Genomic DNA, 15,463 nt, shown 5'->3' on the forward strand with positions numbered 1-15,463 from the left:
TGTGCGCTGAGACACAGTCCATCTAAACACCCTGTGATTGAGCTGTGCGCTGAGACACAGCCCATCTAAACACCCTGTGAATGAGCTGTGCGCTGGGACACAGCCCATCTAAACACAGTGTGACTGAGCTGTACGCACATCTAAACACAGTGTGATTGAGCTGTGCGCTGATACACAGCCCATCTAAACACCCTGTGAATGAGCTGTGTGCTGGGAGACCTGTTGAAAGGCATGATGTATGCCTCTCAGGAGAGCAGAAAACCCTGGCATGGATCCAGCCTTGTTGCAGCACAGACCGGTGCTGGTTCCAGCCCACAGTCAGCTGTACCCAGGACCCTTCAATAAATATAACACATTTAACCATAACATGTTTAACACAAACAGTATAACTGTTACTCAAATGTGTGAAATGGGCTTTATTGTACAATTTTAAGGTTCCATGTGAGGGTTCGGTAACATTTTATTTGGATAGTCTGCCTACAGAGACTTTTCAGATGGTTTGTCTTTCTAACTGTTCACTGATCATCACCTCAACCAAACCCAACCCCTAACCTCAACCATAAATTGTTGTTAACAGAGTTTCAACAGATAGTTTGTTTATTCGGGGTTACATCCAAATATATTCTTTCCGGTAAAAGGCTTTAAAGCTTATATATAGAATAAATGGTTCATTGTATTGACTTGAATCTTTTTGCTGTCTAGACTGACTCTATTCATTTGTATGTGCTCAAGTTTGGGTGTTTTTGATTGGTTCTCTTGTTTTAATTTGCACCTCCTCTTGCATGCCAATCAAAAAGTAATCAAAGCTAATCAAATGTAATAAGTTACATTACTTCGATGGAGCAACTAAACACACATTAAATTACTTATTGTATTTTTAACAGGGTAACCAATAATCTATAACCTATTACATTTCAAAAGCAACCTTCACAACCTTTAACATGAACCTGTATACGAGCAAGGCAGGAAGAATGCTGATGTTGCTCCCAAACAACGCTTCTACAGAGTAGGATATCTGTCCATGATCCTCTCCTGATCAAACCAGCTGAGTATACTGGAAGGATGGTTCATTAGGGTTGGATAAAAGGTCTATATGCAAGTTGTCCATTTGCAGGATTGTTTTAATTCTTTATTTCTTGAATTGGTAATAATAATGTCATTGCCTAGAAATCCTCGATGTTGCCACACAATCAATCAAAATATACACAGTGAATTATTCAATCATTTATTGAATAGTAAGAAATTGTATTTATCATGACGCATATGAAAACAACTATTTGTCTATCATATGGACTGTTTACAAAATGTTTTCTTAAAAAAGGGTCTTACAGAATTGAACAAATACAAGTACTGAATAAAGACAGCTGGTAGGATGTTGAACACTTCTTTAACGCCACATTTGTTTAAAACACATAAAAAAGGAATACATACGAAATAAGGCAACCATTTCGTCAGACATGTCTTGCTACATCTACCATCTTTCTTTTGGTAAAAGTCTATGCAGTACCATCAGACATCGGTAATCACCCCGGTGATAACCTGCCCATTGTCAGCACACACAAGCTAATCAGGGATCTAACCCTAGGTGGGGATTTTTCACCTGAGTTCCTTCAGAACCAAGAACAAGGGCTGGCCATTCCAATGTACTGTTTTGCTGGGATGCAAGCCAATAGGCAGCCGACGGATGTAAAAAGAAAATGAAAGGAAGAGAGAGAGAGAGAAATAGAAGGAGAAATCTCTTGAATATTCTTTTTTAGGTTACTATCATTTCTGTCATTTCTGTTGCTTGCACAGTGATTTGAATTAAGGCTCTGTGAGATAGTGTTGCCGAGTTACACTGACCTCATAGGATTCTGTGGAAAACTACGGAGTCAGCTCATAGAATCCTAGAAAAAGGGTTACCTGGCTTGTTCCAATGGCGAAACATATTAAAGGGGTTACCTGACTTGTTCCAGAGGAGGAACATAGTAAAGGTTGTACTTGTCATTGTGTGTTTTGGCTTCCAGTGACCTCCTTTATCTATGGGTTCTACTGAAAACCTCAGGAGTAAACAGGTCCTTTGTGTGTACGCTGGCAGCCAAAAGAGTGTTCTCAATAGAACCTTAAAGAGATCCTTTGTGAAGATAAGGGAAGAACCCTGTTCCACAGGGTTTCCAGTTGAATCTCTTTATTCCAGAGAACCTGAGGGGAGCACAGCCATGGTTCCAACTGCGGATGTTAATTCCAAGAACACTGGGTTTCACTGGAACTAACCCATGGACTCTGAGAACCAGAACCTGGCCTAAACAGCGGCTGCTGGTCAGTGTAGGAACCGTCCAGAATCAGCCAGTCAATCTGCCTGTCTTAGAGGCTGATGGGAACGAAACCCTCCTGGGAACGCCCATCACTGTGTGCCTGTGACGTGAGCTGCACACCTCCACCCACACCCCCAACCACGCCTCCACCATGAATCCTTGCTAGCAGAGGTACTCCGAGCGTGAGCAGTCACTCTTGTAGGTCATCTGCGAGTCGATGCTGGAGCGCGAGCACAGCAGCATTCGCTCCGAATCGGTGGGCCGCCGAGACCAAAGGTCTTGCGACGGCACGTGGGGCGCGTGGCCGTTCAAGGTCCTCTGCTTCATGTTGAGCGTCTCAAACTTGACGTAAGACTCCTTGAAGAGGTCCTCCTGGCTGTCCCCTCCGCCCCCTTCTCCGCTGGACCCTCGGCAGTAGAGCATAAGGATCTTATAGATGAGCAGCAGGATGAGCGGCACGGCTAGCACGCAGGCGATAGCGCTGGCGATCACCAGCAGCTGGCTCTCGCCGTCGCCGTCGCCCAGCGTGGAGAACTCCACACACTGCTCCTTGCCCGGCGCCGTGGCCTTGGTGGCCAGACACACCTTGTAGTCCTGACTGGGCAGGAGGTTCTCGATGAGCTCCTTGCCTCGCCCGGCCAGTGTTCTGATCCGCGTCTCGTCGCCCTCCTCCCCAACGGGCGTGCAGAGGATGGAGATCGGAGCGTCGCCCGGCATCCCTTCCACCGTCCACACCACCACTGCACTGTCGACTGTCTCCTCCACCACCTGGATGTCCGTCACACCAGGCTTGGTGCCCATGGACTTCATCCGGTTTTTGTCCTCTGCGGTGGCCCCCTTCCCTCCCTTCCCCTGCTGAGTCTTAGCCGCAGGGGGGGACCTCTGGATCCCCCACCAGGGCCCAGACCCTTTTTAGTGGTTAGAGGGGTCGTGGTAGCCGTAGTGGTGGTGGTGGTAGTGGTGGTGGTGGTGGTTGGAATGGGAGCTCCTGACGTGGTGGGTGAGGTGAGGGGTGAGGTGAGGGGTGCGACCCCCGTGACTGGGGTTGTTGTCCCTTCGGAACTTTTGGGGGTGATCTGTGGAGCGAGAGTGGTGGAGGCGCCTTCCCCGGTCAACGAGAGGGCGAGGTAGGCCTCTGCGTTCCCGGCCACGTTCTTGGCCCTGCAGCGGTAGTCTCCCGCGTCTTTGAACAGGATCCCATTCAGGCTGATGATGGACCAGCGGACACCCTCTCCAGGCGACTCCTGAACAACTGTGGGGCGAGCAGACACAAGACATCGGTCTCATAAACAACTAGTAAAAAAACAACAACAAAACAAGCAACAGACCACAAACGACTGGTGAGACAAACAACCAGTGAGACATACAATCTCAGACAGACAAGCAGGTAGCCAATAAGACAAGCAGCCAGTGAGATAAGCTATTGGTGAGACAAACAACAGGTGAGGTAAACAACAGGTAGGAAAAATAACCAGAGCTGACAGCTACCCAAATACCATCTCAGACTTCAATTGGTTGAGATCTTTTAAGTCCTCATGTTGGAGCGCAACCCTAAGTCTTTTTTAATAGCTGACAAAGTGCAAGCAACCTGTGAATTCAGAGAACCACTAAGACTAAAGACCACTCACACAATGTCTGACTGGGGGACAAAAGATCCGTTCCATATCATCCTCTGTCAGGGCAGCCCTTCCCAATCCTCTCCTCTACGGTAGGACATCCTGTCCAAGATCTAATGACGTAGGACATTTCTCAGACTTTTTTTTTACTACCCCCTCCTCCCTCCTTACAAACACACCCCAGCCTCCCTCACCCCCCTTTTCACCTTGGTGAAGGTGATTCTTGATCAGGAAGATTCTAGAATTCAAAGACAAACATGAGCACCATTTTGACAAAAAATAAAACTGATCCTATTGATTTTGAATAAGACTGTTTGTGGTGGGTTTTTTTCTCTTTCTGATTTCACAGATCAGCCTACAACCTCGCTAGGCTGATCTCTCCCTCTCTATCTCCCTCTCCCTCTCCCTCTCCCTCTCCCTCTCCCTCTTTCTCTCTCCCTCTCCCTCTCCCTCTCCTTCTCCCTCTCCCTCTCTCCCTCTCCATCTCCCTCTCTCTCTCTCCCTCTCTCTCTCCCTCTCCCTCTCTCTCTCTCCCTCTCTCTCACTATCTTGCTCTCTCCTTCATTTGGGCCTATTCTCTTGGCAAGTCCAGCTGCATTTTAGGCAGGAGAGTGCTAGATCTTGCGTCATCATCGATACTTGGCATGGCTTGCATATGTTCCAGACTATCACAGCAGCCATGCCAGAGGCTTAAGTCATGACTACTCCAGACAGCAAACAACAGGACTCCGTGTGTGTGTGCACCATGCCAAGGGCTTAGACATAACCAACTCCCTATGAAAAAACAGAGACCATAGCACCAATATAATCTCTATAAACAACACATATTTACAATATTGTGCTAAAATGTTGTTGTACTGTTTCAATCTGGTTGTCACCATTAAGCTTGGCAGGGACCAGTGACCTAGATAGTTACCATTAATCTATACTGTAACCATTGAGCCTCCATGGACACTGGTCAGTGGGCCAATAGAGTGACATTAAGGGATTAGCGTTGGTCAGCTCTGCAGGTGTGTGCAGCTATGCTATTAGTGCTGCTACGCAGTGTTATTCGGAGAGTGGTGTCAGTTACCTGTGGAAGGGCAGGAATGATGTAGTTGTCTTTTATCTACGTATCTATAAGTACTAGGGGTCTCTGGTTAATTGTGCTGACGTCCATAACCTGTACTGGTGTGTGTTACCTCTGGTATTTGCCAGGCTGGTATTGTCAATGAAATGTATTTTTTTTAATGTCTTGCCTGGTTAATGAAAAAAAAGTGTTACCTGAGCAGGTGTGTATTACCTGTGCTGTTGTGTGTCACCTGTGCAGGTGTGTGTTATCTGTGTAATATATGTTACCTGTGCTAGAGTGTTTTACCTGTGCAGGAGTGTGTCACCTGTGCGAGTGCATTACCTGCGGGGGTGTGTATTCTGTGCAGAATGTGTTACCTGTGCTAGAGTGTTTTACCTGTGCTGTTGTGTGTCACCTCTGTGTGTTATCTGTGCAGAATATGTTACCTGTGCTAGAGTGTTTTACCTGTGCAGGAGTGTGTCACCTGTGCGAGTGCATTGCTTGTGCAGGTGTGTGTTATCTGTGCAGAATATGTTACCTGTGCTAGAGTGTTTTACCTGTGCAGGAGTGTGTCACCTGTGTGAGTGCAATACCTGTGCAGGTGTGTGTTATCTGTGGGCGTGTGTCCTACCTGTGTGGTCGAAGGCCGTTCCGTCCGCTCTGGTCCAGATGAGGTTGGGGGTGGGGTATCCAGTGGCATCACAGCGCATCAGCACATTGCTTCCTAGCTGAGACGTGATCTTTGTGGCCGAGGTCTGCACCGACGGCTTCACACACTGGTCCAATTCGGCCCGCTGGAACAGAACTCCCGCCAGGTTCTCGGGCCCGCTGCACGACAGGAAGGCATCCATCAGAATAATGGGTGTCTCGGCCATCTTGGAGAGCTCAATGGCTTTGGAGATCTTGCAGTCACAGTACCAGGGGTTGTCTTGGAGACCTAAGAGAAGAACCAGAGAGAGCAAAGGTTTAGGATTGTATTTCATACATGTTTAATAACATGGATCTAAGACTAGTTTGATACATTGACTTTCACAGATTTAGTTTGATTCTACCTAAAGGTATCTTTGGAATACACGTGTCACATTTTCTATGGAACTGTTAGACCTTCATTGAAAGCATTACAATGTCATTAAAATGTTGAAAGCATGTGTGTGTTGGTGTGTGTGTGTAAATGCTCATTGGCTATGTGTGTGTGTGTGTGTGTGTGTGTGTGTGTGTGTGTGTGTGTGTGTGTGTGTGTGTGTGTGTGTGTGTGTGTGTGTGTGTGTGTGTATGTGTCTCTTTAGAGATTTCCCTTCACCCATCGGAAACACAACTCAGAGGCCCACTCCAGTGTTCTATATCCCATGTAATGGGACATCAGGTGCAGCCCATAAACACTGCTTGTGTATGGGGTCACACATGTGTCTACAGATTCACACACACACACACAGACACACAGAGTACATGCCCACACATGCACTAGCTGTCACAACAGCAGCAGACAGGATGAGACAGCTGTTGAGGGCTGAGGGTTAATGCAACACTCAAAAAGGTGTGTGTGTGTGTGTGTGTGTGTGTGTGTGTGTGTGTGTGTGTGTGTATGTGTGTGTGTAAGAGAGAGAGAGAGAGAAAGAGAGAGAGTGTGTGTGTGTGAGAGTGTCAGGGCTCTGACAGGGAGAAATGTTTGGAGCTGGGTGTGAACAGACTGCCACTTCAACCCCCACCTGACGCCACACCAGCCCCATTCACACACACACAGAGACACAGACACTCACACACACACACACACACACACACTGCAGGGGAGGAAATCCCGGGTGGGCAAGAGGGTTAAGACCCCCCCGTCCTGATGTAAAATATGAATCCCCCCGCCACCCACCCACCCAACCATATATCACTGCAAAACATTACTATGTCATTTCAATAATAATAGTACAACGTTGTAGGCATGTACTAATAATGCACAATGAAAGCATTTGTGCTAACTACAGACATTAACATATTTTAAGTTTCAGAACATGCCACGCACGCACACACACAGGCTCACACACACGCATGCACACACACACACACACACACACACACACACACACTGGTGTTGGTGAGACTGTGATGGAAACTCACAGAGGAATGACCCCGTCTAAGACTCTGAACCTCCTCAAAACAGCAGGGTAAGCACCAGGCTAAACACAAACACACACACACAAACACACACACACACACACACACACACACACACACACACACACACAGGCTAAACACTTGGCTAAAGAGCCACTCGTCAGCCATTGTCCCCACAGGATACCGTTTTTTGGCTCCATCTTAACAACGTGAAGACAGCATTACTGAATACAGAGTGAAGAACAGATCACAGCCTCTTCCCCACATGTGTGAGAACAGGACAACACATCAATGAGTAGCTGCTAAGCAAATACATTACGCATTATGGGATGTGGCATATTATTAGCCTGTGTGTATTACTTAAATGCTCTTATCAGCATGGACCACTGTTCTATAGGCTAAGGGGGTGTGTGTCCGTGAAGCAGTCACAAATTACATTAGTCCTGCCGAGGATGGACATTAGATCACACACAGGCTGTCAAAACCATTGAAAGCGGCCCCACTTCATCCCTTTGGCTTTAGACACACACACAAACACAGACACAGACACACACACACACAAACACACACACACACACACACACACACATACAAGTATAAGAAAGCAGGCGCACACACTCTCTCACACCCCCCCACACACATATGACTCACTCACACACACACACAAACACACACACACACACACACACACACAAGCATACAAGGACAAACCCATACACACAAAGACACGCACACACACGCACACACACACACACACACACACACACACACACACACACACACACACACACACACACACACTGTTTACAGAAACCCCATTACCAGCTAAGCTCGTTCTTAAGTGAGGGAAACCTGGCAGAGGCTAAATATAGCATTAGCGCAGGTCTTAGCATACAGTACTACCTCTGCCGTTCTGAACATGCTCATGAATTCTGTGAAAAGAAAAAGTCCATCTCTGTCCTCATGGCCTTTGACCTTCTACAAACCCCTCTTAGTCCTATTTAACGCTATGTTAAGCAATCAGGTGTTATCAGGTACTTACTACCTGTAAGTGGGGCTAGTGATAGTTGCCATACAGAAAATTAGTGTTTGTTGTTTTTTTGTTTTTTTTGCAGTTGCCATGATTTCATCCATTCTAGCACATTCTACCAAAGGAGATCAGTCCCTTGGTCATACAAGGAAAACAAAAAGATAGGAAAGGGGATTTTAAAAAAGAGCAAAAAAAGTAAGGAAGAGAAAGGGGGAAAAAAGGAAAGAAAAGATATGAAAAAGTGGAAGTAAGGATATGAAAAATCGGAAGAAAAAGAGACAGGTGCGGGCGGTGCGTTTACAGCTTGGTCTGCCCACCCCTGGGAACTCCATGTGTTCTTCTCCAGCCCAATCCTAATCCCACTTCTCCTTCGGCCGCGGCGGTGAGCACAGCCGGCTTTTTCCACTAGGATTAGAGACACTGACCTCAAACTCTCCATTAACATCCCCTGCCTGCCTCTCTGTCACGCCTCCAGAGCAAGGCCAGCCAGCAGGAGTGGCCATCCAGAGACCCTACACCCTCATATACACACACTACACACTCATATACACACACTACACCCTCATATTCACACACTACACACTCATATACACACACTACACACTCATATACACACACTACACCCTCATATACACACACTACACCCTCATATACACACACTACACACTCATATACACACACTACACACTCATATACACACACTACACACTCATATACACACACTACACCCTCATATACACACACTACACCCTCATATTCACACACTACACACTCATATACACACACTACACACTCATATACACACACTACACAATCATATTCACACACTACACACTCATATACACACACTACACACTCATATACACACACTACACAATCATATACACACTACACCCTCATATACACACACTACACACTCATATTCACACTACACCCTCATATACACACTACACACTCATATACACACTACACACTCATATACACACACTACACCCTCATATTCACACTACACCCTCATATACACACTACACCCTCTGCCCATACTCCCTCATAATATAATAATTAAGACCTTTGTCAGGTTTTTAATGGCACACACGACACACTGGAACACACACGTGCATATATGGAGGCGACACAGGACACACACACACACACACACACGCAGGCCTGAGGTCGCGGTGAATTTAATTTCTGCTTTTTCCCTTCCTGGACCGTCCTTCCTCAAGGACCCCCCAGGAGCAGCGGGCAGCTTGTAGCGCCCGGGGACCAATTGAAGTGAACTGTCCATCTTCGGTCAGGGATGGACATGTGTTCTGATATTTTGCATGTTTTTTCTGTTGGGGTCCTTAGTGGAGGAAACCCCTTGTGAACATGCAAACTCCACACAGAAAGGCCCAGGAGATAGCCCACCTGAGCACTGTGCACTCTGGGGAGGAGGAATCGAACCCATGACCTTCTTGCTGTGAGGCGGCAGTGCAAGCAACTGAGCCACCGTGCCCCATACACCGTGCCCGTATACACACTACACACTCATATACACACTACACCATCATATACACACTACACCCTCATACACACACTACACACTCATATACACACACTACACCCTCATATACACACTACACCCTCATATACACACTACACACTCATATACACACTACACCCTCATATACACACTACACCCTCATATACACACTACACCCTCATATACACACTACACACTCATATACACACTACACCGTCTGCCCATACTCCCTCATATACACACTACACACTCATATACACACTCATATACACACCCTCATATACACACTACACACTCATACACACACTACACACTCATATACACACACTACACCCTCATATACACACTACACCCTCATATACACACTACACACTCATATACACACTACACACTCATATACACACTACACCGTCTGCCCATACTCCCTCATATACACACTACACACTCATATACACACTCATATACACACCCTCATATACACACTACACACTCATATACACACTACACCCTCATACACACACTACACACTCATATACACACACTACACCCTCATATACACACTACACCCTCATATACACACTACACACTCATATACACACTACACACTCATATACACACTACACCCTCATATACACACTACACTGTCTGCCCATACTCCCTCATATACACACTACACACTCATATACACACTACACACTCATATACACACTACACCCTCATATACACACTACACTGTCTGCCCATACTCCCTCATATACACACTACACACTCATATACACACTACACACTCATATACACACTACACCCTCATATACACACTACACACTCATATACACATTCGACCAGCCTCTCTGCCCCTACTCACTCAGCACTCACACACTCAGCACCCTACGTTCTCAAATACACCCTATACACTTGACCAGCCTCTCTTGGCACCCTACGCTCTCAAATACACACTACACACTCGACCAGTCTCTTCGGCACCCTATGTTCACAAATACACACATCGCCCTCGACCAGCTTCTCTCGGCACCCTACGTTCTCAAATACACCCTAAACACTCGACTAGCCTCTTTGGTACCCTATGCTCACAAATACACACATCGCCCTCGACCAGCTTCTCTCGGAAGCCTATGCTCACAAATACACACATCGCCCTCGACCAGCCTCCCTCGGCAGCCTACGTTCTCAAATACACCCTACACACTCGACCAGCCTCAGCCTCTCTGCACTCTGTGCCCTATGACCAAACAGCATCTCTGGCCATCTCAGCTTCTCTCCACCCTCATGCGCACACTACACACACACACACACACACACACACACACATACACATACGTCTGAAATGGATCGTCAAACCTCACATGGCTGGGGTTTCATGAGGATATGAAATCTGATCATATATTTACTAATATCATTGCCAAACCTGGGGTGTTAGTTGTAACAGGCTTACACTGTGAGTGCTGTGGGAGGGAGAAGACATGGCACACATGACTGTTTGACCTGAGGTACACATGAGCCTGACGCACATTAAATGTCAAGGTTCTAGTTAGGTTAGGCTGACCTGGAAGGCCACATTTTGTCCCGATAAAAAGGCCTTGGCAGATTTGTCAGAGAAGAGAAGGGGGTATGATGGGCTGTTTTGGTAGAAAATGTACTATTCAGAGGAGCAGTGGATCTGTTTGGTATTGATATTGGTATTGTAAATCTGTCTGTATCATACGTCATATATCACATATGTGTGAGCGAGATTGTGGATATTAGCAGTCACTGGTAGAGACACGCCCTCTGTGTTTGATTGGATGGTTATTCCGACAAATTGAACCACACCGCATGTCAGGATCACAGTTGAACTGAACTTGGCTTTTAAAGTATTTTCAGGTTGTATTCTTCCTAACCTTTTCCAGGGTAAATATCTCACCAGACAAAAACACTTGCTATGAATTACAAGAGAACCCACATCTGTGGTAATGCGGAGGTCATCAGTCTTACCCAGAACCACCTTGGTGTCGTTGATGCTGGGAGCCACCCCCGAGAAGGGCGGCCAGAGGTCGAGCAGGTCAGAGGGCAGCGTGGCAAGCTTGTTGCTGGAGATGTCCAGGTAGGTGATGTTGACCAGGTAGGGGATGGCTTCAGTGGGCACGCTGGTCAGACGGTTGTTGTGGAGGTCAAGCGTGCGCAGACTGGGCATCTCGCGCAGCGACACCCAGGGGAAGGACGAGATGAGGTTACCGTCCAGCCGCAGCTCGTGCAGCACCTTCAGGTTGTAGAAGCTGGTGGTGTCCACTGAGGTGATGGAGTTGTAGGTGACCCACAGGTAGCGCAGCTCCGACAGGTAGTAGAAAGCCTCGCCCGGGATGCGACGCACCGCTGTCTTCTCCACGCGCAGCTTTGCCGTATCCAAGGGAACGTTCACGGGGATGTCTGCCATGTCCGGATCGTTGCAGAGCACCGACCTGGGATACACACACACACACACAGAAAAACATACGTTGACTCTTTGGAATTATTGATAAACAGGAGGTATAGGTAATCAAAGATGATTACAGATCAAACAGCTCACAAATTAAAGGCATTTCTTGATAGTACCTGGTTTTCAGAGGAAATTGATACTCAGCACACAACCAAAAAAAGCATGATATATTACACTTCTGATGTTGAAATGAATGAATGCATGAAATGCACCTTCTTTTTTTGTCTTATCCAAACCAGCCCTGTCCTGTCAGATCAGTACTATTTTCTGCTGTACTATTTTCGTCTTTAGGACATTTATTTATTCATATTTATTTCCATGATGGGTGGGGGTAGTAGAAGTGGAGGTGGTAGTGGATCTGACATGTGGGAGGTGTTTGTCAGACGTGTGATTGATTCTTCTGAAGACAGTCTTGTGTGAATATGGCCTGTATTTCTGCCTCTGTGTACGGACAGCACAGTTATTAGGGTTAACTGTTGTGGTGGTGGTGTCTGCTCAGATGATTGGCATAATTTGTGCAACAGAAACATGTATAGTCATTGATTAAAAGAGGCATCACAAGGTGTTTGTGTAAAGCTAGCTGGCTAACTAGCTAAGAGACAACAGACTTACCTTGCAAACACCTGCTACAGAACAACTGGTTCTGATATAAGATAGATACAGTTCTTTATTGATCCACAAGGGTAAGTTGTAGTGTCTAGTTATGTACTAACCTTACTAAGTGATGTTTTTACAGATAGACTTGGCAATGCTGTACTTAGCTCCAGCTTAATTTTCTTACTTTAATTTATTTGTTCATTGCATCTTGATTATTGTGCAGTAGTTAAGTAGTTCGGTTCAGTTTAGTGTGCATTCATTTAGATGGTTTAAAGGCATGACTTGAAAATGAGGAGGCTTCCTCCACTAAAGGAACATTATTTCCCAGGAAAACTGATGAAAACATCTCTTCAGCAATCTTTCAGACCTGACTGTGGAAGATGACTTATTTCATGAGGTCTGTACAGTCATTGCTACTGTCTGATGATCATGGTTGCCATTGTTTAGGCTCTGAAGGATAAACCAGCTTAATGGCTGAAGAGAGTGAGCGCTCTTACCTGAAGCCCGTGCCGTCGCTGCGTCCGTGGAACACACAGGTGCACTGGGACGGACAGAAGGGAGAGCAGAGGCAGGGACCCAGGAGGAAGAGGAGAACGGCGAGGAAGAGGAGGAGGTGGGGAGAGGTCAGCGGACGCATGGTTCAGACCTCCAGGCCGGGCCGAGCCTCACAGCGCAGTGTCACCCGAGGAGGATGCGGAGGAGACACATCCGCACTCATGGGAGGAGGAATCAGCGCCGCCGCTCCCCAGCAAAACACAAAGGATTGTGGGTCCGTGGAAATCCCAGGAAAATGACCTCCGACCGTCACCAAAGCAAATCATGAAACTGCAGGATAGTTGGATTTGTTTGATTTTGTTTTTCTTTTCTTATTCCATCAACGCTCATTTGTAGTGTCCGCCCTGTTTCAGCGTCCCTCTGACATGGGCGGGGTGAGGGCAAAGATGGGGAGGGTGTGTGTGTGTGTGTGTGTGTGTGTGTGGGCAGGGTGAAGAGGGATTAGAAGAGGGATTTCTCCAGGCTGAGTAGGTCACTCTGTGGAAGGAGGGGGGGGGGGGGGGGGGAATAATTAGCATTAGGGCCACACGCTAATCAGCTAGCACAGCTAAGGCACTGAGGAGTCTCCTGCTCACGTGTCATCCTACCCACACACCCCTCCTTCTCTCATTTTCATCAGTCACTCCCTCTCTCTCCCTCTATCTCTCACTTTCTTTTTTCTTTCTTTCAATCTCAATCCCACACATCTCAATCCCACTTTTTCTCTCGCTCTCTAAAACTCTTTCTTGCACTCTCTCTCTCTCTCTCTCTTTCTGTCTCTGTGTCACACTCACATATACACAAACACACACACACACACACGTATACACACACTTAGTAACTCCACCCTTTTATGAGTCATCTGTATTTACAGACTTAATGTTTGAGATAATGTGCATCTTTGGATACACTTTCTTTGACTTTTTCCTCTTTCTTTCTCTCTCATTCTCTCTCTCTCTCTCTCGTGTAGTTGTAAATCCACAATTCTCTTTGCGTGCAGACCCCCACAATGACACAAAGGTGCAAGCTGTAGCCTGGGCCATGATTTACAGCCATTCACAGCGAAGGAGTGTGTATGTATGTGTGTGTGGGTGGGTGTGTGTGTGTGTGTGTGTGAGAGAGAGGTTGACAACCATACTTTTAAAGGGCCTAAAAGGTCTTTAAATAGTTACACACACTCTCTCTCTCTCTCTCTCTCTCACTCTCTCTTTATCTCCCATACTCACACACACACACGGAGCAGTCTCACAGGGGCAAAGGGCTGAGGGTGAAAAACTCAAAACAACCAACTACTGGTGTAATTCGGTATGGCAGTGCTCTTACAGCATAGTTAGCTATAACTAACCCAGGCTATTTTGGTGATGGCGGTGAGCTTGCCTAATTATTAATACAGCAAACAATACATGGTCAATCATAAAACCGTATTGTAAGATATCATCTTTTTTTTTTTTTTTAAGAGCTCTGATCAAATGAAATGAAAAACGTTTAACTGATTGAGATTGAAAATGCTAGCTGTTTAAATGTAAAAAAAAAAAGGTTAAAAGAAAAGCACCAATGAATCAATCAATCTATCTTTGCACAAAAAGTGTTTGGGGGAGAGGGAGTCAATTCTAAGAACAACTGGCTAGCCAGTAACTTAATAATAATGAATGTTTGTTTCTTAGGATCAGTTTATCCCAATATGATGACAGTGACTAGCCTTCCGAAATATCTTCTTACATTATCTTGTATAAGGTGTCCACACACACACACAAACACACACACACACACACACACACAGACACACACACACACACACACACACACATATATATATATATTTAATTATTGCATTATTGCAGTTAGTATATAATTATATATATTTGTATTCATTCTGAACCTTTAAAATACCCTTTGTAGATATGCAGAGGGTGGGGTCAGGGGGTCCATGATCAGACTTTTGCTTGGGGCCCCAAGATTCCCCAAAATGCCCATGCAACCAGAATAATCACAATAAAATGTATTTAGCTGCAAATTGAAATAAACCACTGGACAGAGAGACTTTCCCTTGTCCTGAAAGTTCAAAGTTCAAAAGAGCACAGGGTAGAATTGGTGCTGGTTGTACACTTTTATGCTATTCAATTACCGTTCAGTGACAGTGACAAACTAGTTAGCTAGTGATTTAATTAAAAATGCAAAGATGTCAAAGAAAGCTTTTTGAGTTTGGACAAGTTTTTTTTTAAGAGTCCATGCTTTGAGAA

General features: G+C 45.9%; 1 protein-coding gene across 1 annotated transcript; it reads right to left on the reverse strand.

Moving 5' to 3' along the window:
• Positions 1–1,103: 1,103 nt before the first annotated feature.
• Positions 1,104–13,910, reverse strand: lrit3a (info leucine-rich repeat, immunoglobulin-like and transmembrane domains 3a). The gene is given in 5 exon segments (XM_012834272.3): positions 1,104–3,181; positions 3,184–3,546; positions 5,593–5,898; positions 11,612–12,075; positions 13,187–13,910. Coding segments are annotated over 5 exon segments (1,998 nt in total). The 5' UTR covers positions 13,327–13,910; the 3' UTR covers positions 1,104–2,456.
• Positions 13,911–15,463: the final 1,553 nt, after the last annotated feature.

The sequence above is a fragment of the Clupea harengus genome, chromosome 6, assembly GCF_900700415.2.
Source record: "Clupea harengus chromosome 6, Ch_v2.0.2, whole genome shotgun sequence".
NCBI lineage: Eukaryota > Metazoa > Chordata > Actinopteri > Clupeiformes > Clupeidae > Clupea > Clupea harengus.